Source organism: Barbus barbus (genome assembly GCF_936440315.1).
Source record: "Barbus barbus genome assembly, chromosome: 24".
Classification (NCBI taxonomy): Eukaryota; Metazoa; Chordata; class Actinopteri; order Cypriniformes; family Cyprinidae; genus Barbus; species Barbus barbus.
Window position 1 is genome coordinate 5,404,225 of NC_136752.1, and position 23,690 is coordinate 5,427,914.

Genomic DNA, 23,690 nt, shown 5'->3' on the forward strand with positions numbered 1-23,690 from the left:
AGAAAAGAAAATCAATCAAGGTAGTCTAAAACCTGCGGTTACTGTTGGCAAATGCAATCAATGAGTTCCATCAGTTCCATTGCTGACATGCAAGTCTTGGGTGGTGTTTATGAAACAGCTTTTGCCTTTGGCCTGCCACACTGGCTGATGGAACTTTGGACCTGTTGCAACCATTGTTTAACCCCCTAAGTGAACTGAATAGATCAGAGTATAAAAGATGCAAGCCAGATGATCACCGCCAGTCTCCATTCAGTGAAAGACTCGCTGTAGTCACTGGGCTTCTGAGCTTCTTCTGACCCAGCATGGGGAATATGAAGCTATGCCTATTGCTGCTACTTGGCACTTATGCTACAGCTCGTGAGTATAATGTTCCTTTGCATTCTGGTGTATTAATGTTACTTCATTAATGCATTTCATGCACTGAAAATATTTAATTTTGCTTAATCCTATGTATCCTATATTCTATTTTTAGCATTTCATATTCTGTAAAGGCTATTAAGTTGTGTGAAAGGTTAAATTCATCTATTTTTTAATTTTTTTTAAATGAATCTTTAATTTACCTTTAAATATGCATATTTTGTTTTGTTTACATATTTTTCCTAATCATACCTGCATAATGACTTTCTCACTAGAGCAAGAAACTGAGTCAAATTCTCATCCAGAATGTCACTGTAAGTATTTTTCTTCTTTTTTTACTTCTTATCCGTTAATGAAATGTTATTTGTATTCAAGGTGTCTAGGACTCATGCATGTTAAAGTATCAATTTAATTTATCCTTATCTTTTACCTATTGGACTCACTGTACCTATTGTTGTTGTCACTTACTTTGAACCCTCAATAAATGACATCATCATTCTAACATGGCCATGTACTCTTTATCTACAACAGACAGTGCTTGAGTCAGGATGTCAGAGTCCAGATTTCTTATTGCTGGTCTTGATTAGATAAAATAATATGTGACCCTGGGCCACAAAACCAGTCTTAAGTCGCTGTATATTTGTAGCAATAGCCAATAAATACATTGTATGGGTCAAAATTATCGATTTTTCTTTTATGCCAAAAATCATTAGGATATTAAGTAAAGATCATGTTCCATGAAAATATTTTGTAAATTTCCTACCGTAAATATATTAAAACATATTTTTTGATTAGTAATATGCATTGCTAAGAACTTCATTTGGTATTTAGATTTTTTTGCTCCCTCAGATCACAGATTTTCAAATAGTTGTATCTCGGCCAAATATGATCATATCCTAACAAACCATACATCAATGGAAAGCTTATTTATTCTGCTTTCAGATTATGTATAAATCTCAATTAAAACAAATATGACTGGTTTTGTGGTCCATGGTCACATTCAATGTAATGAAATTTAAGCAAAGTAATATTAATAATGTTATATATAATACTGCACTGCAAGAACATGTTTAAATTATTTTATTTGTCTTGTGTTCCTGAAATAATATGTAAACTAATAATATGTAAACAACAAAAGGACATTTTGTTCAACTTACCTAAAAAATTTACCTTTAAGAAAATGAGTGGGAAGGTCTACCAGTGTCAAAAGAAAAAATGTGTATTCAGAATGTATATATGTATATATATATATATATATATATATATGTGTGTATATATATATATATATATATATATATAGGATATATTCTATAATCCTATATATGGTATGTCCTACATTTCTGTCGAAATATTTTTTATTGGACAATACGAAATTCACTGAAAAATAAATGTACTGTGAAAATGTTTTTTTTTCATGTGTAGTTATTCTTTTGAAAATTTTATTTTTGAATTGACCTAGTGTTTATTTCATTTACAGTATCTAAAAGATTTAAGATCTACAAAAAATATACATATCGGTATGAAGCTGAGATCCAGAATATGGTTACTGGGACCTCCCCTCTCACGAATGGTCCCAAAATCTCCTGCAAGGTACATTTGAAAAATCATGTAACAATTCAGTTTCTCAATATGCCTTTCCTGTTGTTTTGCTCAGTCATTAACTAAGTTATTAACACCCTTCTTTCCATAGGTCGAAATTGATGTGCCTGTGGCATGTAGCTTTGAGCTCCGTACCAGTGAGTGCTCCCTAACTGAGGTGGTCAGAATGGATGCAAATGGGGCCCCTATCTATGCACCTGCTGCTGAGGCCCAAGCATTTCAAGCAGGCATAGAAAAGTATGTTTCCCTTCCCTTTAGAGAAATTGGATCAAATAATGTTAGGCCTGCAAATATTCAAAATGAGCACAGCCAGTATTGCTAAAATATACCAACAGCCAAAGGAAAATAAAAACTACCTCATAAACTATACGCTGCAAGACTGGTTTCCAGTTTATAATAAACTGATTTTAAAATCGATCAGAAACTTTTCAACAAGTGATTCTACAGCTACTCCTTCTCTTCTCACAGGAATGTACTGAAGTTTGTAGTGGACGGTGAGACAGGTGTGACACTCTATCCTGAGGGAGATGAAACCAACATTCTGAACTTCAAGAGGGGTATCATCTCTGCTCTGATTGTCCCTGTCATGGAGAAAGAGGAGAGCAAAGACATGGTACATAAACATGTTTTCTTCTTCCTTAAGGCCTTAATCTGTAAAGATATGAATTGCCTTTTATTGTATGTTGAACTTGTTAGATTAAATTAATTTAAGCAACGCTATTATGGACACCAATTTAACAACTAAGCAGATAAGATCTTAATCTTCTTATCTGGAATAATAAATTCCAATGAAGTTGCAAGTTAATCTTGACCCAGGTAGTCAACTGATAGGAGACTATTTCATGATATTCATGATATTGCCTCTACATCCTCATAAACCTCAAGATAGGTTTGAAATAATTATTTCAGTAATCTCAGGATTTATTGAAAGATATTGAGGCCAGCTTTTGCATTTTTGCTTAGTAGTAGTATTATTATTATTACAAAGCAATGATTGTAATTACAATTACAAAATAATATCAATATCCAAAATATCCTTGCTCCAACAGAGCTCCAATCATCACACCATTACTGTATATTACTTTATAGTAATATACTATAAAGTAATATACAACCTATTTAATATACAACCTATTTAATCTAGGTTACTGTCCATGGAATCTGTGCCACTGATGTCAAGGTCAACAGCAAGGAAGATATTGCCACTGATGTCACCCTCACTAGGGACCTGTCAGGATGTGATACTTTCAAAACCCAAAGAAGCCACACCAGTCCTCTTGCAATCATCACTGGTTTGGTGAGACAATCACTTTTTTCGTTTTTTGAATATATCATAAACTCTGATGGTTGAACCTTGAAATAATTGCTTCTTAGATTATTTTTACTTTAAAATTAAATTAAATTATTTTCCATTAATCATCATCCAATTTACTAATTACCGTATGTTTAAATAAACAGGTAATGATTAAGTAAACGCTAACCAATACTGACAAAAGCATGATACCATACAGACTGAGCCAACTACAGGTGAAAAAATAATTTTCAAGAAACAGATAATTGTAACATGTCTGTTCCTGTTCAGTTCTGTTTTGACCTTATTTGGTAGTTCCTGTTCTGATTTAGTTAATTAGTAATCATCATTTAGTCCTGTCACCTGTTCTGTGTTAATTATCTCGTTTGCTCTTGTGTTCCCTGGTCTTTATAAGTCTTGAGTTCCCTTGTCTAGATTGTCGTGTCTTAAAGTTAGGTTGAGTGGATTATGTCTAGTTATTCTGTGCCTTTTGTATTAGTGTTTTGATTTGTATTATTAAACCTCCGGTTATGAGTGAACCCCGCGCCTTCTTGCCTGCCTGGATGCTACTAACCGTGACAGAAGACACGACCGACACAGAAGATTAAACAGATCGTCGAAATGACTCCGGCTGAAGTCGCGCTTTATGGGTTGCGGCAGGGCGGCCTGAAGTTGGAGCGATATGTGGAGGTTTTCCTCGAGCTCGCCAACCAGGTGAGCTGGCGCGACGCAGCTCTAGGTGCACATTTCCTGCTGGGGTTGGATGACGAGATCATTCGCTGCGAGCTTCCCAAAGGTAGTTTTCCCCTGATCGAGCTTATTAATTTAATTTTCTGTCTTAATGGAATCGACGAAGAAGTCGAGGAAATTCCCCAAACTCGTCATCCCGCTCCAGCAGAAACGCACCGCGTCTCCCCAGCTCTTCCCACGCCAGGATCCTCCACATACCTCTCCAACGACTCCTCCCGCCTGCCCAACCATAAAGGTCCACCGCCCGCGGCGAAGAGGATCCTGCCGCAAAGGGCGATGTACGTTGCGCCGTTCGTGACGAAGAGCATCCCGCCGTGCACGGCGATGAATGTTCCGCCCGCGGCGAGGAGGAAACCGCCGAAAAGGGCGATGAACGTTGCGCCAGCAGCGGTGAGAAAAATTCCGCCGCCCACGCCTCAGATTCAGGACAGGGGGCTAATGGATGAGGCTCTTCCCCCGGAGTTCTCGGCTCCCGTTCTTTCTCCAATGTCTTCTCATCAGTGCCCTCCAGTGCCTGCTCCTCGCAAGCGCACTCTGATGCCTGCTCCTCGCCAGTGCCATCCAGTGCCTGCTCCTCGTCTGTGTCCTCCTATCCCTGCACCTCGAAAGAGGGTCCCGTCCAGCCCACCTGAGTTCCCGCTGGCCCCGTCCAGCCCACCTGAGTTCCCGCTGGCCCCGTCCAGCCCACCTGAGTTCCCGCTGGCCCCGTCCAGCCCACCTGAGTTCCCGCTGGTCCCGTCCAGCTCTCCTTCGTCTCCGCTGGTTCTATCCAGCTTCGCGCCTCCTGTGCGCCCTCAAGTGTCCGCGCTGCAAGAGCGCCCTCAAGTGTCCGCGCTGCAAGAGCGCCCTCAAGTGTCCGCGCTGCAAGAGCGCCCTCAAGTGTCCGCGCTGCAAGAGCGCCCTCCTGCATCTACGCTGGTCCCGTCCAGCTCTCCTTCGTCTACGCTGGTCCCGTCCAGCTCTCCTTCGTCTCCGCTGGTCCCGTCCAGCTCTCCTTCGTCTCCGCTGGTCCCGTCCAGCTCTCCTTCGTCTCCGCTGGTCCCGTCCAGCTCTCCTTCGTCTCCGCTGGTTCCGTCCAGCTCCGCTCCTCCAGAGCGCCCTCAAGTAACCGCTCCTCCAGAGCGCCCTCAAGTGCCCGCTCCTCCAGAGCACCCCCAAGAGCCCTCTCCTCCAATATGGCCGCCTGAGGGGAACTTTCCCAAAGAAATTTTGGGGGGGGGGCCATATAGCCTCAGTTTGTGTGGCCAGGCCAAAGGCCAAGGCCACAAAGGACCCAGATCCGCCAAGGCCGCCTGAGGACCCCGATCCGCCATGGTCGTCCAAGGACCCAGATCCATCATGGCCTCCCGAGGACCCCGATCCGCCATGGCCGTCCGAGGACCCCGATCCGCCATGGCCGTCCGAGGACCCCGATCCGCCATGGCCGTCCGAGGACCCCGATCCGCCATGGCCGTCCGAGGACCCAGTCCCGCCATGGCCTCCCGAATCTCCTGATCCGCCATGGCCTCCCGTGTCTCCAGATCGGCCATGGCCTCCCGACTCTCCAGATCGGCCATGGCCTCCCGAGGCTCCAGATCCACCATGGCCTCCCGAGTCTCCAGATCCGCCATGGTCTCCCGAATCTTCAGATCCGCCCTGGAGGCTTCCCTGTCGTATCCTGGTCCTGCTCCAGCGCAGGACGCCCACCCCCCCCCTCCCCGATGTTACTGTTACGGTGCGGGACGCACCTTCCGGGAGGGGGAGATACTGTAACATGTCTGTTCCTGTTCAGTTCTGTTTTGACCTTATTTGGTAGTTCCTGTTCTGATTTAGTTAATTAGTAATCATCATTTAGTCCTGTCACCTGTTCTGTGTTAATTATCTCGTTTGCTCTTGTGTTCCCTGGTCTTTATAAGTCTTGAGTTCCCTTGTCTAGATTGTCGTGTCTTAAAGTTAGGTTGAGTGGATTATGTCTAGTTATTCTGTGCCTTTTGTATTAGTGTTTTGATTTGTATTATTAAACCTCCGGTTATGAGTGAACCCCGCGCCTTCTTGCCTGCCTGGATGCTACTAACCGTGACAATAATGTATTTAAATATATATTTATTTGTCAACAGCAATACCCTCTGTCCAAGCTGATTGGCAGTACCCAGACCTGCAACTATAAGTTCGACAGCCAGAAGAAGCACATGACCTCTGCCACGTGCATGGAGAAGCACATATTCCTTCCTTTATCTTACCAGTGAGTGACACTGACATCATATCACTTGCATTTCCATATGATATGTGTGCATAAATGAATCTTCATATTCTAATTCATATGTATTTCATTTTCTTTGCAGAAATACGTATGGTATCTCTTCTCTTGTTAAACAAATCCTAACTCTTGAGGGAACCAGCAAGATTAATGACAGAGTTTTTGATAATCGTGAGTGTTCTCAGTTTCACCGTCATATCTCAAATAGATTTGAGAACTTTGGATTTGATTTGTCTGGATAAAAATGATATAACTGTTGGGAATATGCTGACTTCATGTTTTCCTTGGTTGTGACTATGTAGCCTTTCACTCACATATCATCCCGCTCTCCAAAATACAGGTTCTATTCACCCCAAACACTTGGCTCTAGAGGCAATGGAGGATAAAGCCCCAGCCCAGACCTCTGAGGCTCTGCTGTTCATCTTCAGGGAGCTGAAATCCATGAACGAAAAACCAGATCGGCAGCTGAGGGCCAGCACTTTCCAGAGTTTGGTGTCTGAACTCCGTGGACTTGAGCATGAGGTTCTGCAGCAGAACATCATTCAGATGGCGGATGATGACAAGTTTTTGACTTGGCAGGCCCTGATTCAGTGTGGCACCCCAGAGTGTGGCAGTGCCATGTTCAGTATTCTGAAGAACTTTGACGCTGATGCCATTGAGATAGATGCTGCTGTCTATGCTCTAGGAATGATGCTCAGACCTACTGGCCTCTTGGTGAAAGACATACTGGAGATTGCGCAGACCAAAAAGAGCAAGCCAATAATGTATGCTCTCAGCAATGTTGTAAGGAGGTACGCAAATTCTTCTCCATTTCTAGACTGCTTAAGTCCTTTCAATTCCCCTCTGAAAAGAACAGCATAGAATAGCTTGAATTTTTTTGCTCATCTAAACTGGTTCATATTGATTAAGTGCTGACAGCATGCAAAACATGGTTGGTGAAGACAGTGATTTGTATGGTCTTTCTAGTGAAGCTGGTCCACCAAAGTAACTGTGCTTTGTAAGACATCCGCACACTGTAATCCAAAGCACAACATATGCTGGTGATCAGCTATGCTATCTTCCTTTAGCTAAAGTATTTGTCAGTATATTTCTACTGTAGCTGAACAATAATAATATATCTCTTCAGGCACTTCCAAGCTGAGGGTCAGCTCACCTCTGAGATTCTTGAGGTGTCTAACTTCATTACCTCCATTCTTGGTGCTGACTGTGCTGGCGAGAAAGATCTGACCTACTTGACCTTAAGGGTGTGTGTTTTAGCATCTACATTTTTAGATATTTTCACACTGGGAAAACAACTTATTTTATAATTATCTTCCCTGGTTAGGTGATTGGAAACATGGGCGAGGCTATGGAAGCAGCTGATTCCAACATAAAGACCACTCTGCTTAAGTGTATGAGACAGCCTGCCACCACCCTGTCAGTCCAGATGTCTGCCATCCAGGCTTTCAGACGAATGTCTGTGACTCCTGATGTAAGTGTTGCAAGTTTTGTTGAACAATTTGTATTTATTCAGAATCAAATGAGTGTCTTATGTATGGAATTATCCTACTAAGAAAACCAATTTCACACTCCAATCTCTCTTTTTTTTAAATGTTCAGGTCCGTTCCAACATTCAGAGAGTGGCCCTTTATGCCAAAGGTGCTGTTCAAAAGAGACTTGCTGCATATCTTATCTTGATGAAAAAGCCGGAGGCAAGTGACCTGGAGGTTGTGAGGAAGATCCTTACCCAGGACCAGAATGTGCAAGTCAAGTCTTTTGTGGCTTCTCATGTCTACAACATTATTCATTCCAGGGATCCTGAAATGAAAGAGTATGTTACTCAATTTGTCAGTTCTCTCTAGACTGTTTGTAAAACACATCATCTGCTGTCTACCATTTATTTAGCTACAATAACACTATAAATACTAACTTTTTTCTTCCAAGATTGGGCAAAACAATAGTCAAGGTCATGCAGGATGATGAGGTGCTTACCCACTCAAACTACACTCAGCTCTCTCGTAACTATAAGATGGATGTATTTATGCCAGGCAAGGATGTCATGGGCTCCAATATGCAAGGAAGCATCATTTTTGATCCCAGCAGCCAGTTGCCCAGAGAGGTTATGCTTGAGACAACCCTGAAAGCCTTTGGTTACAACCTTGACTTCATTGAGGTAGGAATCTTAATGTGTTATGTACTTGTATTTAATTAGTTGTAAAACTCAGTTGTTATATGATTCAATTATTACTTATTGCTTGTACTTTCCCTTGATTTTTATGGACTTTATTGCATTTGATTTGACTATGACTTTTAGAATTTATTGATTTGTTTATTTATTTTGTGGTCACTAAGTTTGGCATGGAGGGCAAAGGATTTGAGCCAACTGTTGAGACTCTCTTTGGAAGCAATGGCTTCTTCCCTGATTCGATTTCCAAGGCAATGTACTGGGCTGGAGACAAAATGCCAAACAAAATCAATGAAGTTCTGCAAGAATGGGTTGAACCCCTGAGAACAGAAAAAACTAAAAGACAGGTACTGATATCCATAGCTTATTCCAAACATAGCAATGTGATTATTCATAGGATTAAATTTTTCATGCATGTATCCAAGGCTAGATAATATCAGAATCTTCTCTTTGACAGGTTCCTGAGAATATTATTAGGGAAATAGTGCGGAACTTCAACAAGCTTGCAAAGGATCTATACAACCAGGACTCCCCAGAGGCTATTGCTTACTTAAGGATCATGGGGAATGAGTTGGGATACATCAAGAGCACCGATGACCTGTCAGCTGTTGTTGACAGGATGGCCACATACATTCAGGCCTTCAAGTACTTACCTGCTTGGGTATGTACATACAATATACTGCATTTTACATAAAACATATCTATATTAGCTCTATCGTATATCAGACGACACTGGGTTAATTTATACAGTATTTTTTGCTATCTGTTTTTGCTAGCTCAATATTTTCTATCTGACAAGAATAGTTGTTTTTGAGGCACTATAAATGCAAAATTTTACATATTCCTGTTTCAATAGATTACAAAGGTCTTGATGTCTGGAGATCAGAACATCTTTGCTCACTACATCTTTATGGATAATGAGTTCTCCCTTCCAACTGCCTCTGGATTTCCCCTTAAGTTTGCTTTGTCTGGGACCTTTGCACCTGGTGTTGAGGGTGGTCTGCGTATGGAACCTGGCAGGGTATTAAATATGGCCCTTGATTGCTTTTTGTTCAGTATCCAGATTATGTACAAAAAAATTGTATGACAAATTATTTTCATTTCATCTTTTTATTGTCATTTTTATTACTAATGTATCCTTATTTCTTTTCACAGGGTGAACTGTCTTTTTCACCATCCATGGCAGTAGAATTTGTTACCCATATGGGAGTCCACATCCCCAAATTTGTTGTCTCTGCTGTGGAAATGCACACTAATATGTTTCATGAGAGCTCTTTCAATGCCAAGATCGCTAGGGGTGATGGCCAAATAAAGCTTTCAATCCTGCCACCCAAGAACACTATCGAACTCTTCAGAGTCAGGTATCTTTTGTTCTATATGTTACATAAAGTAACATGCTTTTGTAATGTTACATAAAAAATGTACATAAAGAAATTGCATCAGCTTTCAACAAATTTGGTAAAAATGGGAAACATTTCGTTATTTTTCACAAACAGCAACAAGTTAGTAATGGTGTCCAAAACACCGGTCACAATTGTTCCTGAGACAGGCGACAGAACTGCCATAATGAACTGCAGCCCCCTTATTTCTGGAATCAATTACTGCACCACCATACTCAACTCTAAAGCTGAGAGAAATTCTCCATACTTTCCTCTCAATGGAAAGTCCAGGTAAGAAACTGTCAAATAATAATAATAAAAAAAAACACTAAATATTTTTTTCTATGTGTTGTACCTTAATTATTATGTGCCCACAGTTTTGTTTTGGGTATCCAACCCACCGGTGACATCACTGAGTACACTGCAGCCTTCGCCTATGAACTCTTGAACGAGGGCAAGGAAGGCCGCCAGAAGGTTGATTCTCTGAAAATGATTTTGAAAGCAGAAGGTATGTATACTTAACAATAGTGAATTTGAAATTATGACCATTCTAGTTATAATATAAAAACATTCCTACAGTGTTTGATGCGGTGGGTTTTAAGGATTACTTTTTTCCTCTTTTCACCATAAGGTACTAAGGCCACAGAGGCAACTGCCACTATTAAGTACAACAGGAACAAGAATATTCTAATGACCAGCATTGAAATTCCTGACTATGATATTGAGGCCGGAATCAAAGTTGGTGTCACTGGCAGCCTTGCTAAAGGAAAGAAGTTCACCATTGATATCTCCAACAAAAATATTAACCAGTTTTCGCTCATTGGTCGTGCAAAGTAAGTAGAGATGTAAATATGTTTTTGAAACACTTGCCAATGGGCAAGTTCCTTCATCTAAAGACATGTTTCTGCTAACAACAGGCTTGAGGCCATGAAAGATGGCTTGCTGGAAACTCAGTTGATTATGCCCTCACTTAACACTGAGGCCACTCTTACTGCTACCATGAACTGTGCTGAAGATTTGACTCTGGAACTCAAGAGTAACATCAAGCTCCCAGAGACCAACTCTGTGCAGAAGATTACCTTACAATATGGTATTGGATACTTTTCCTGTCACTGTTTTCACATTTTTTATTTTAAAATCTTTATTTATAGAAGTCAGTTTTAAATAAGTAAATAATTATTTTGGGTCTTATGTCAAATATAACAAGTGATATAATTTGCTTTTAAAACAGCTAAAGATGAGATGAAGATTGAGATGAAGTCTGACATAGACTCAGAGATCCAGAAGCTGATGCCTAACACAGCACATCTTCAGAGTCGCCTATATCAGGCCTTTGATAACATCATGGAACATAAAGTTGTAAAGACTGACATGAAACTCCGGCACATTTACGCAAAACTCTGGGAGGTATAATTGCATAAAATTTACAACAGTTTTTACTATAGACATGAAAAATATTTGGACCATAAACAATAGGTTTATTGATATGATAGGCTTACCTCATTTGGATGGACAAGATTGCTTCTGATGTGCCCTACCTTCAGACACTAAGAGAAAGCATTCCAGAACTGGTTATTCCATCTTTGCCTGAGAGGATGTTCATGAACACGTAAGATTAATGTTAATGTGTTAAATCCAACTACAAATGTGCTTTTCCATTAAACTTCAAACAAATTTTATTTTGTTTGCAGAGAGAGCATTTTCAAATACAGATTCAACAAAGATCATGTCACCTTCACCATTCCTTTGCCTCTTGGTGGAAAAACATCTGAGGACCTGAGAATCCCTCCCACCATGGCCACCCCAGAACTAGTTATGCCACAAATTAGTGTAATGCTGCCCTCTAAAAGGTTCAATCTACCGACCTTCTCCATTCCTTCTAGCTATGACCTCTCAATGCCTCTTCTAGGAATGGTAGAGATATCAGCAAAAGTGAACACTAACTTTTATGATATAGAGGCAGTTTTCTCTGGTGGCAACAACACTGTCAATGAGCCCAGCTACATTACAAGCTACAAAGTTGTAGCAAACAGTCCTGTGGAACTTCTTGCTTTTACTGTGGAAGGTAAACATACGCATGCAGTATACATGATACATGATTTTAGTTTTATTAATTGATATGGGTCTTTGGGTGGGAATTTTTTTTGTCATTTCTAGTATTAATTAACCATGTTTATTACATGCAGGATCTGCACAAGTTGCTGACATTACAGAGGACATTGCGAAGTTCGACATAAATTCCTCCCTGAAACATAAGCTCATAGACGCACGTTTCAGTTTAATGGAAACAGCCAAAATCACAGATGAAGTGAAAGCAACAGGAAATTACAAGATTGAGGCCTTCAGCCCTCTGGGTATGCAGATGTCACTGGTATACACAGCCCAGGTATCGGGTTCTTCTGAAATCACAGGGGATGGCAGTTTAGATGGATCACTAAAAGTGGGATCAATATCTGCTAGAACTACTGCCACTCAAACCTTTTTACTTCAACCCAAATCCAGAGAGGCAAGAGCTGGATCCACTTTCAGTTTAAACTGTCCCAATTTCAAAATACTAAACAAGATGAAAGCTACAGCAGCCAGTGGAGAACTTTCATTCGAGTTGAACACTGACATAGAGAACGACCAAGACCACCACACCACCAAGTTCAACATTGAACTCAAGGAAGCTAAGTTTACCATTAAGTCTGATTCTGTCACCAGAGTTTATGAGACCAAGCTTCAAAACCAGGTAGATTTCTCTGCAACTATGAAGGAGGTCACTGTCAGGATTGAGTCCCAGGCTGATGACAACACAAACCGAGCTTTCTCCCAGCTTACTGGCTCCCTAAGCAACCAGGGACTGGAGCTCAATAGTGATGCCACGATCAACTTCGCTGCCATCCATGCCTCTAACAAAGGCACACTGTCATTCACCAAAGATGGCCTGACCTCTAGCTGTACCACCAGTGCTCAGATCAGCTCTGTGAACTTTGAAAACATTCTCCATGGTGTAATTACAACTACAGGTGCTACAGTGTCTGTCTCCAGCAAGGGAACAGTCTATGAGAACAGTGCTGAACTTAAAGTTGAAGGAAGACTTGCAAGTTCAGAAGTATACCTAAAGAGCATGTACAATGGTGACATTTTCAATGCCAACGCCAGAAACATGATCACTCTCAAGCTGAATGAAGATGGTCTTAACCTCTACAACAACTTGATTGCATCACTTCAAGAGATTAAAATAGAAAACACAAACTCACTGATAGTTACCCTCAAATCTTTGGCCATGAGTTCTAAATCCAACAGCTTCCTGAATGAGAACAACTTCTACAAACATGACATTGCAGTGGACATACATGAATTTACAGCATCTTTAAAGGCTGAAAATGATCTGAAAGTAATTGGTATCCTCTTCAACAACGAGGCCCAGATGAAGGCAGAGCCCTACAAGATGGAAGTTACTGGAACTCTGAAGGGAATATTTGGTGAAGAGGAACTGAGACACACATATGAGATCACATATGTTGATCAGACAGCTACTGCAAAGTGCAGCACCAATGGAAAACTCTTGGGCAGTCAAATGACTCAAAGCTCTGAGTTTGAGATCATTGGGTTTTCCACAAAGTTCAGCAATGAGGTGCACTTCAACTCTCCCTCTCTACAACTGGAAAGCAACATCCTAACTAAAGCAGAACCTTTCAGTGTGAATGTTGAGAGCTCCTTCAACTCTGATGGAGCACTTAACATCTATGGAAAACACAGTGGCCAGGTGAAAAGCATGCTGCTTCTTCAAGCTGAACCTATGTCTTACTCATACAAGCATGAATGGAAGGCCTCAACTTCTCACCAGCTGAACAATGGAAACTCCATTAAAACTAACTTCCAGCATAAAATAACCAGTGCTATCACGCCTCAGCAGCAAAAGTTTAACTTAGATATAGAGTCTATGCTGAATCACCATGCCTTTGACCACTCCCTGGAAATCTTCAACACTCCAAATAACATGGGTATGGCACTCAAAGGCACTGTGTCCACAAACCTCTTGAACAAAGCCAATGACAATCAAGAATTTGGCATCACAAGTGCTCTGAAATATGAGAAGAACAGTGATAGTCATTTTATTTACCTGCCTTTCATTGATAAGCTGCCTTTTTACATAGAAGAAGTCAAAATTGCAATGCTCACCATGAAAGATCGTAGCTTTGACCTGCTTAATGGCATTGATACTAAATATGGCATTACAGACACTTTTAAAAGCAAAGGAAATGAACTTTCACAGGTAATTGTAAATTTTGATGTGGACATGTTCTTGGATGATGTGAGACGTTTTGGCTCTGATATGAAAGTTGTAGTAATGGAAATGGGCAAAACCCTACAACCCATCAGGGACTTGATTGACAATTTGGGCCAACAAACTCGCATTATCACCAAGATAAATGAAATTCTCAACAAAATTGATGAGGTTTTGGCAGAATATGAGATTGAGGCAGTGGTTGAGAAAATCATTGATGATGCTGTGGATTTAATGAAACAATATGAACTAAGGGAAACTATGCAATCCGCTGCAAGTTACCTAAACTCTCTTGACATAAAACCAGTATTTGATAGAATCTTTGAACAAATGAATGAGCTGACAAAACTACTAAATACCAAAGTCAATGAAATGATGGCTTATGATTTTAACACCTTGGCTGATGAAGTAAAGCAGATGCTCACTGACCTCATTAGGGTCCCCTGCTTTGGAATGCTGCATGGTGAGATTGAAATCAAATCCTCAGAGCACACTCTGAAGAGCAGTGCTGAACTTAATAACTCAACAGACAAATTTACTGCTAACCTGAATTCTCAGTTCCAGACTCCTATTGATCTCTTGGCGTACACCTTTGATGCCATTGCTCACCTTAGCATCCCCAGAATGAAAGAGTTGTCCCTGACTGAGACAGTGAAAGCAAATCACATGGCTTTCTCTTTTGATCATGAGGGATTCATGTCCATCAATGGCCCTAATGCCCAAGTATCTTCCAAGACCACAGCTAAGGCAACGACAGAACCATACAGTGCTGACTTAGTGAACAATGCATTTCTGAGCACAGAGAATGGCTTCTCAGGTACTTTGGAGACCTCTTACATCCACAGTGTGAACATGCCAGTGGCCAACATCTTCAGTGAAGCCACAATGACACAAAAAGCTGCTGCTCAGCTGAAATCTGGCATAATCACCCTCACCCTTGGAAATAATGGCAAAGGAAAATTGTCTTTCTTTGATTATTCTGATGAAGGAACCCATAACAGTAACTTGGAGATTCTGATGAGCGTGGAGTCCATAAAACTGACTTTTGATGGTGACACTGACAGCAGTCTTCTCAAGATGAAGCAGAAAGTTGATGCTGAGACTAGAGGTTTGACTCAGATCAAGTTTAATGCGCATTCAGAAACAGAAACTCCTTTCATCAAGAGAAGTATTGCAGCAGTGAAAGGGCAGATTCGTTTGAAGGAACCCATGGTTGAGCTGAGTGGGTCTCATGATGCTGAACTGATTGGCAAAGTTGAAGGAACCATTGCCAACTCAGTTAACTTCAAGGCTGTGCCTTTTGAAATTATCTTTGACACCAAAAACAAGAAAAACACTAAAGTAATGCTTCCATTTAGGTTGTCCAGTAAAGTTGATTTGCAGAATGATGTGGCTTTAACTCTGAATCCCTCTGTGCAGCAGGCCAGCTGGACCAGTCTTGCTAGATTCAATCAGTATAAGTATTCTCATTACATTAGTATGGCTAATGGTGAGAAGGAAATTCAGTTCTCTACATCAGTCAATGGTGAGGCTGACTTTAATGTGCTGACCTTGCCAATTAACATTCCTAAATTGACTGTCCCATTTATTAACAAAGGAACACCGTATGTAGAGAAATTTTCTTTATGGGAGGACACAGGCCTTAACAAAATCTTGATCACACCTCAGCAGACCTTTGATATGGATGCAAAGTTTAAGTATGTGAAGAACCCTGAGATGTTCAACATGCAACCAGTCCTCAATTCTATTATTAGGAAAATTAAAATACCCATTTTCGCAACTGCCAAAACCACATCCGATACATATGATTGTCCTTATTTTGCCAAGATCACTCTTCCCAAAATTAAGGAATCAATTATGATCCCTGTCATGGGAGACCTGACCTATGACTTCTCTGTGAAAACAGCTATGATTATTATGAATACCAAGGCTGAGATCCTTAATCAGGATGAAATTTCTGCCCAGTTTGAAACTCAGGTTAGCTCTGAGTTTGGTTTACTCAATGGCAAAACCAATGGCAAAACCACTTTCAACATGAATTCAGGGATGAAATTGTTTACCAATCTAATTGTGGAGCATAAATATTTTGAGAACAACTATAATGGAGTTCTTGTGTCCAACACAGAAGTCTCAAAGGCTGTTATTTCAAATGTTGCCAAAGTAAATCTTCCAGATGTGATATTTATGCTTTACCACAATTTAACTGGAAATACAGAAGAAGGTCTTACTGTTTCTGTATCATCCCCATCTGCTGGACTCCTTGGTCTACAGCTGCAGAGCAAGAGCTTATCCCACCACACAGGAAGACTTTTTGGTGCAATCTCAGTAAGAATAAAAAAAAATATTACAATTTATTTATTACACATTTAGCGTATTTTACATATCAATTAATATATTAATACTTTGAATGTTCAGCATATAAGTAGACATGATAGTAACATTATCTATTTTTTATTACAGTCTGAGGATTACATGGACATTCTAAAGGTTGACATTGCAATAAAGGACCCAAACAGACTGAGCCTTCAGACACAGTGGAACAAGGAGATCCCTGGTCAAATTCTTTTGTGGCTGAAGAAGAAAGTTGCTTCATTAAAGGGTTTGAAAGACACGGTAACATATTTCATCACTGCACTTTACAATGACATCAGCAATAATTACGAGAAGCTAGAAAGTACCATTGATCACTGTCTGAAAGAACTGCCTGAAATCCTGAAATTAATTGTGGAGAAAGCAGATGAGCTAATTAGCTCTAGCAAATTTCAAGATCTGGGCAAGCTTTCATCCTGGATCAGTAAAGTTTTCTCTGATGCTGTCAACTCCAACATCCTGAATGAAATAGCTGAGCAGGCTGAGAAGACTAGGAAAATTATTGAAGACAATTATAAAACTGTTGAAGCCAAGGCCAAGGATATTTTTGCTGAGATGACCCTTGAGCAGCTGATTGAAGACATCCAGGCTTGGATTGAATCTACTATGACCCGTCTGGAAGTTCTCATGAACCAAATTATTGAGACCCTCAAGGATGCCAAGAATATTCAGCCCTATGTGAGACTGAATGACACAGAATTGAATATTGACATTCCTATTCCATTCATAAGGGATTTCTTCAGTAGAATGATTTCACATCCTTGTACCAAGACACTAAGTAGCTAAACTTTGCCAAGAGAAATGATCAAGATTATTAGTGTTATGCCCACAAAATATTTGCCCAAGCTGCTGTGGTTCCCTCTTTTTGTTTTGTAAGTAACTAATTTAGAATAGTGTTCTTTAAAGAAAATGCTGAATGTTACGATCTATCTTGTTGTATTTAATATGCAATGACAGTAAAGTACCAATAAAAAAAACATTTTTACTGCATAAGGTGCTAATTGTTGTATATAACCAGCTATATATCTCTGCTTATACTTTAGACACTTGCATTTTATATATATATATTTATATACAGTTATTGTTTTCTTTATCAAATCTTTGATATTAACATAATCATTTTATATGGGTCATAGGGTGGCCATAAACTCAATCTGATAAAGAAATAATACAAGTAATACCAATAAAATATGAATTAATTGTTCAATTTAAGTAATCAAGTAAAAACAGATGTGTTTACAGTTAATGGTTTAATTTAGGAATGAAAATGAAAAAAGTGAATTTCAACATTGCAGATACAAACATAAACTTACAGAAAAGAAAATACAAATACAATTTTGTCTCTCAGTATCTTTATACCCTTACTCTTCTCTTAAGAGCCAACTTGGGGTGAACTGAAACACAAAGGACAGCAGGATGAAATCGCCTTTAATTAAATAGCAATATTAATAAGGGAACATGCAAGACACACACACACGCGCGCGCGCACACACACACACACGTTGGTTTTTGTGGTTTATGGGGACTCTCCATAGGCGTAATGGTTTTTATACTGAACAAACTGTGTGTGCTATTGCCCTACACCAACCCTACACCTAAACTTAGCCCTCACAGGAGACTTTGTGCATTTTTAGATAAAAAAAAAAAAAACACCATTTAGTATGTTTTTTAAGCCTTTTAAATTACGGGGACATAGGCAGTGTCCTCATAAACCACCTTCATATTGTAATACCTCTGTCATACCCATGCCATTATACAAATTTGTGTCCTCATAAACCACACACACACACACACACACACAAACAAAGGCTTAAAAACTCAAGGACTAATCAAGATAAGAAATGGGTTATAATGGTCAGGGGAAAAATACAAATGGGAACAAGAAAAATAATAACATTACAAACTAAACGTCCATATACAAAACAAGAACTAGGGGCAGGAACATTGTTACATAGCCTCCACCTAAGCCAAAAGCACACATACACATAAAACTAAAAGAACAAGGAAGTGTAGGGGGGTGGTGGCAATGGAGAGCACTGGGAGATGGAAAGCAGGCCAGGATCATGATGTGGAAGAGGTCCTGGAGACTTCTTCCACGTGATCTCTTCTTAGTGGACATAGAGACCGCCATGATGGATGGCTGGTGGAGCTGTGACAGGTTGTGACTCCTTAGTCATTATCAGTGGTGGAAAGAGTACTGAAAATATATACTCAAGTAGAAGTACCATTACCTTCCAAAAAATGTAGTTTGAGTAGAGTAAAAGTACTTGTCCACAAAACTACTTGAGTAAGAGTAAAAGAGTAGCCTATTTAAAAGTACTCATGAGTATTGAGTACTGAGTACTGAGCTGTGGATTCTACCCCCTCATAATAACTGCTCTACACTGCAATTTATACATGTGTGACCCTGGAGCACAAAACCAGTCTTAAGTCGCTGAGGTATATTTGTAGCAATAGCCAAAAATACATTGTATGGGTCAAAATTTGATTCTTCTTTTATGCCAAAAATCATTAGGATATTAAGTAAAGATCATGTTCCATGAAGATATTTTGTCAATTTTCTACTGTAAATATATTAAAACTTAATTTTTGATTAGTAATATGCATTGCTAAGAGCTTCATTTGGACAACTTTAAAGGAGATTTTCTCAATATTTAGATTTTTTTGCTCCCTCAGATTCCAGATTTTCAAATAGTTGTATCTCAGCCAAATATTGTCCTATCATAACAAACCATACATCAATGGAAAGCTTATTTACTCAGCGTTGTGTAGATGATGTATAGATCTCAGTTTTGAAAAATTGACACTTATGGTTTTGTGGTCCAGGGTCACCTTTAAAAAACGTTGTACATTTTGGAATTCACATTATCTTGTTTGTCATAAAGAATGAAGAATATCTATAATCCAGCAGTTTTGATTGATTTTGACTGCCAACTCTTTAAAGCACGGAAACAGTATTCAGTTGAAGAAAAGATGAAAGTTATTCTCAGTACAATTATCCCCATTTAAATCATAAAGTTTGAAAAATAGATTTAAAATCATGTGTAAGGCCACTGAGAGCATGCTGTTGTTGTACATAAAATATTAATGTTTAGAACAGTGCAAATACAAACACCATTAGAAACTCATAGTTCAGCATCACATACCATGATATGGGTTAAAATGAGAGCCCATTTCTCTCCAAAACGGAGCCAGTTTTAGCGTTTTGCAATAAAGAAACAAGAAAAACTAAACTTGATAATTTATGTTACAATTTTAACAAATGCACATCGTTCTAGAAGGATGGCATCATGTACATTACATGTACATATACATTACTCGAATTGTTATGTCGATAAAACAATTTGTAAGGAAAAATGCATTAAATAACGTATTTCTGGGGAAACTTTTTCAAAAGAAAACACAAACGCACGCGGTGGTCTCGGTGAATCAGCAGCATCCACAACTGAATGCAACAAAGTGTTGAACTTGAAATTTGTTTATGCGCGAGTGCACATGCTAAATGAAGGCGGATTGAATAAAATGGATTAAAAAAAAAGAAATTAAAAAAGTTTATTAATGAGCTGCAGTTTTATTACATCACGCGCTGACACAGATTATTAGATTATTAGTATTAATGCCACAGGTCATTAATAGGGTGCATATTGGTCCTCAATGTGAGTACAATATTGCAAATCGTTTTACAGTGTTTCCAACACACTTTTTCACAGCGCGCATCACACGCTCAAACTCATCAAAAGTCAACAAGTTCAACAAGCAAAAACTTATCCAAGTGACTGCAGCTGAACGCGCGTGAAAGAGACGAAGCAGCGCAAATCGCGCGGCTCTTAAGTGAGTGGGAATTTACTGAACGTGGCACTTGCGGGAGTTAACACTGTACGCAATACCCGCAAGCTCACACCAAATTTCAGGTCGTGTAGATAGGCAAGCATATATACAAATCATTTAGTAAGCAGAAATCCAAAATTTACCTTAACATTTTAGAGGAAGATGTGACTGCATTGATGCTTGAGGAATGCACTTCCAGCAGCCATGATAGTCAGCAGTTGGCGGTTAAAGTTTTCTATGCACAATTTGATTTGACGAAAGTCACGAGACACTATCTCCCTATCCAATCATATTAATGGATAAAAATAAAATTAAAATAAGCATGTAATGACCACAAACGGATGAAAATAGCGGAGTAAAAGTACCGATACATCACTTAAAATGTACTCAAGTAAAAGTAAAAGTCCACAATTTTTAAACTACTCAAAAAAGTAAAATTACTGATAAAAACTACTTAATTACTGTAACGTGAGTATTTGTAATTCGTTACTTCACACCACTGGTCATTATAGGGAAGACAAAAAACTCAGGGACACCCCTCGTGGCTGTGATAGTAAAAACAGGGATATTGAAGAAAACAGGGTTAAAGGGATAGTTCACCCAAAAATTAAAATTCTGTCATTAATTACTCACCTTCACGTTCCAAATCTGTAAGACCTTTGTTCATCTTCGGAACACAAATTAAGATGTTTTGATTAATTCTGAGGGCTCTCTGATCTTCCCATAGGCAGTAAGGATCCTAACACAATCAAGGTCTGGAAATGTAATAAGGACAGTAATTTAAGGACAAAATAATCCATATGACATCAGTTATTCAACCGCAACTTTATGAAGCTATGAAAAACTTTTTGTGCGCAAAGAAAATAAAAATAATGACTTTATTCAACATTTTGTCTCCATGTCATCCTAGCACCATGTTGGAGAATATCACATGTAAACAACATATGCCACACATGTAGACACACTCTCTGTAAAACATTAAAACTAACAACAGCGCACATGTATCTTACAACTGTCACTGCATCAGCAACTACACAGTTACTATTAAAGCAACATGCGGCATAACAGCAACATTTCCTGGTCTTCGTCTGGATTGAAGCACATACTCTACTTTTCAGCACAATGGTAACCCACAAAACAGACAACAGAAACCCTTAAATCCCAGCAGAACATTAAACACAAATAGATCACTCTAGATCTCAGCATCTTCACTTATTACAAATTAGTCTGACTATATTTCTTTAATTAAAAATTTCTTATTGAGAATTAACTGAGGTTTAGATGTTTTAGATGTTTTAATGAAATTAAAAAAGTTTGTAGTCACCGTTGTGGAGATAAGCATATGCTTTAGCTAGGCTCTTAACACGTGACTTTTTATCATTAAGAATGACTGTGCTTCTAAAACACATTTGTTATATCAAAGTTGAAGTTATGATCAGATGAAGTTTGTTGCCTGATGATGGTTAATTCACCGTATGTTACCCTTTACCACAAAATCTGTCATAAGGGCAATTTTTAAAAAAAATTGAGTTTTAGATATCATCCAAAAATGGAATAATTAAGTTTTCTATTTATGTATGGTTTGTTACGATGAAATAATATTTGGCCGAAATACAACTGTTTGAACATCTGGAATCTGAGGGTGCCAAAAAAAAACTAAATATTGGGAAAATCGCCTTTAAAATTGTCCAAATTAAGTTCTTGGCAATGCATATTACAAATCAGAAATTAAGCTTTGATATTTATTTTATATTTATGGTAGGAAATACACATATAAAACATGCTGGTAATTGTTTCAATCCAAACGCTCGGTTGAGACAGTTGGGTTAGAAGGCTGACTTGATTTGACTCAATTTGGGTTGATATCAGTAATAAGTAACCTAACAGTAGGCGCGTTTCCATTACAGATTTGCGCAAAACTTTGGCGATATTTTCTAAATGTCGATAAAAATGTATTGCGAATTGGCGCGTTTCCATTAAGCGTATTTTCAATACGCTATTTCAATTTGTACAATTTGAAGGGTAATGGAAACGTGCCTAGTGCTGTGTTAGAAACATGGAGAATGTGAAAGAGAGCATGCAGCAAGTCATGCGAGTTCAAAACGTGAGTGGTTCTGTGAGCGACGAAATCAGTGTCTGTGGTGCTTAAGATGGGAACGTGTGTAGAAAACTAATGGAAGCGCAGAGGAGGGACAACTTTGAAACTGTCTGGAGTGTGTTCATTTAAAACTGGACCAGTGAATGTAGTGAGTGTGAACTGGAAACAGCTGGAATGGCGCTTGAGACGATTGAGTCAGTGTTTGCAGTGCCCATGACAGGAATATGTGTCGAAAATACAAGAAAACTAATCGAAATGAAGAGGGGAGAGATTTTTGAAACTTACTGGAAAGTGTTCTTTTAACATTGGAGGGCTTTGTTCTAGTAGGTTCTCTCAACATTGAGTGGTGACTGATGAGCGGTAAATCCGGGAACTGAACTCAAAATGGTGCTTGCGTGCAACGTAATAAAAACACAGCAATATGTACCTATGAACATAATAAAAACGTGCCAGGGTTCACGTATTTAACCTGTGTTTTAGCACCACTCAGTGGACATTTCTCTTTGAAACTGGTGCAGTAAGGTACGTAAAATGATGTTGCACAGAAAGTGAACAGAGGTACGTATTTTTATGATACCAGGTTGGCTTTTGCACAGGAGGAACCTTTTCATATTTCCTAGAACTATTGGCAGAAATTCCCGCTTTTTGGCATGTTCGCACCACAGGAACTACTGTAAGTTGTAATAACTCCATTTGGGGGAACTAAATTCGCTCCTACTTCAGTCTAAAATAGTTCTACAGGAACTACCAGTCGCGCGAGTGCACGCTGATTGGCCAATCGTATATAAAACACTGGCTACCTGGCCTTTTTAAAAAGCCATATAAATATATTTACTCCACTAACATGGAAAACAGTGATATCTGCATTTATATGTCTGCAGGGTTTTGTACTTTTCTCAGCCTGACAGTCTCAGCCTGCAAGTTGTCATAGGAGATTTTTGTGTTCTTTTAATCACGCAAATTGTGCATTCGCATTCCATGTCTATCATCACGAAACCCACGACACACATCAAAAACAGCTCCAAATGCTGCCTGATGCGATACTGTAGCTGATGCCTGCATGGTTAGAATTTTATCTCTAATATCGATCTTGGAAGCAAACAAGTTCATAAAGTCATTACTGCTGTGCTGTCTGCATCTGTTGATGCTTTTTTTAAATTATTTATCCACTGTATTGAATAAATGCCTGGGTTATTTGCTTTCTTCTAAAAGAGACAAAAAGCAGATAGCGTTTCTATAAATACAAGTACTTTCCCGCCATGCAATACGAAACACCTCTAGTTTTGTTTTCTTCCAGCTGCACTCCATTTTCTGGACTGCTGTGTTTAAGGTGCGGGTTTGCTCA

At 39.3% G+C, this 23,690-nt stretch overlaps 1 protein-coding gene across 1 annotated transcript; it reads left to right on the forward strand.

The window, feature by feature from the left end:
- Positions 1–252: 252 nt before the first annotated feature.
- Positions 253–17,408, forward strand: LOC306844057 (apolipoprotein B-100-like). The gene is made up of 26 exons (XM_079375907.1): positions 253–357; positions 633–671; positions 1,835–1,947; positions 2,048–2,193; positions 2,425–2,569; positions 3,101–3,253; positions 6,094–6,218; positions 6,319–6,404; positions 6,574–7,024; positions 7,360–7,477; positions 7,558–7,704; positions 7,832–8,043; positions 8,157–8,385; positions 8,565–8,744; positions 8,855–9,058; positions 9,254–9,418; positions 9,553–9,758; positions 9,894–10,067; positions 10,154–10,284; positions 10,408–10,609; positions 10,694–10,866; positions 11,008–11,183; positions 11,270–11,385; positions 11,468–11,841; positions 11,963–16,374; positions 16,510–17,408. The coding sequence occupies exons 1-26, from the start codon at positions 303–305 to the stop codon at positions 17,203–17,205; spliced, it is 9,228 nt and encodes a 3,075-aa protein (XP_079232033.1). The 5' UTR covers positions 253–302; the 3' UTR covers positions 17,206–17,408.
- Positions 17,409–23,690: the final 6,282 nt, after the last annotated feature.

Excerpts from the sequence above, each read along its gene's own strand:
- LOC306844057 (XM_079375907.1), top strand. The coding sequence starts at position 303 with ATGGGGAATATGAAGCTATGCCTATTGCTGCTACTTGGCACTTATGCT. Across the intron at positions 9,759-9,893 it reads ATCGAACTCTTCAGAGTCAG|CAACAAGTTAGTAATGGTGT; the intron begins GTATCTTTTGTT and ends TTTCACAAACAG. Across the intron at positions 11,842-11,962 it reads TCTTGCTTTTACTGTGGAAG|GATCTGCACAAGTTGCTGAC; the intron begins GTAAACATACGC and ends TATTACATGCAG.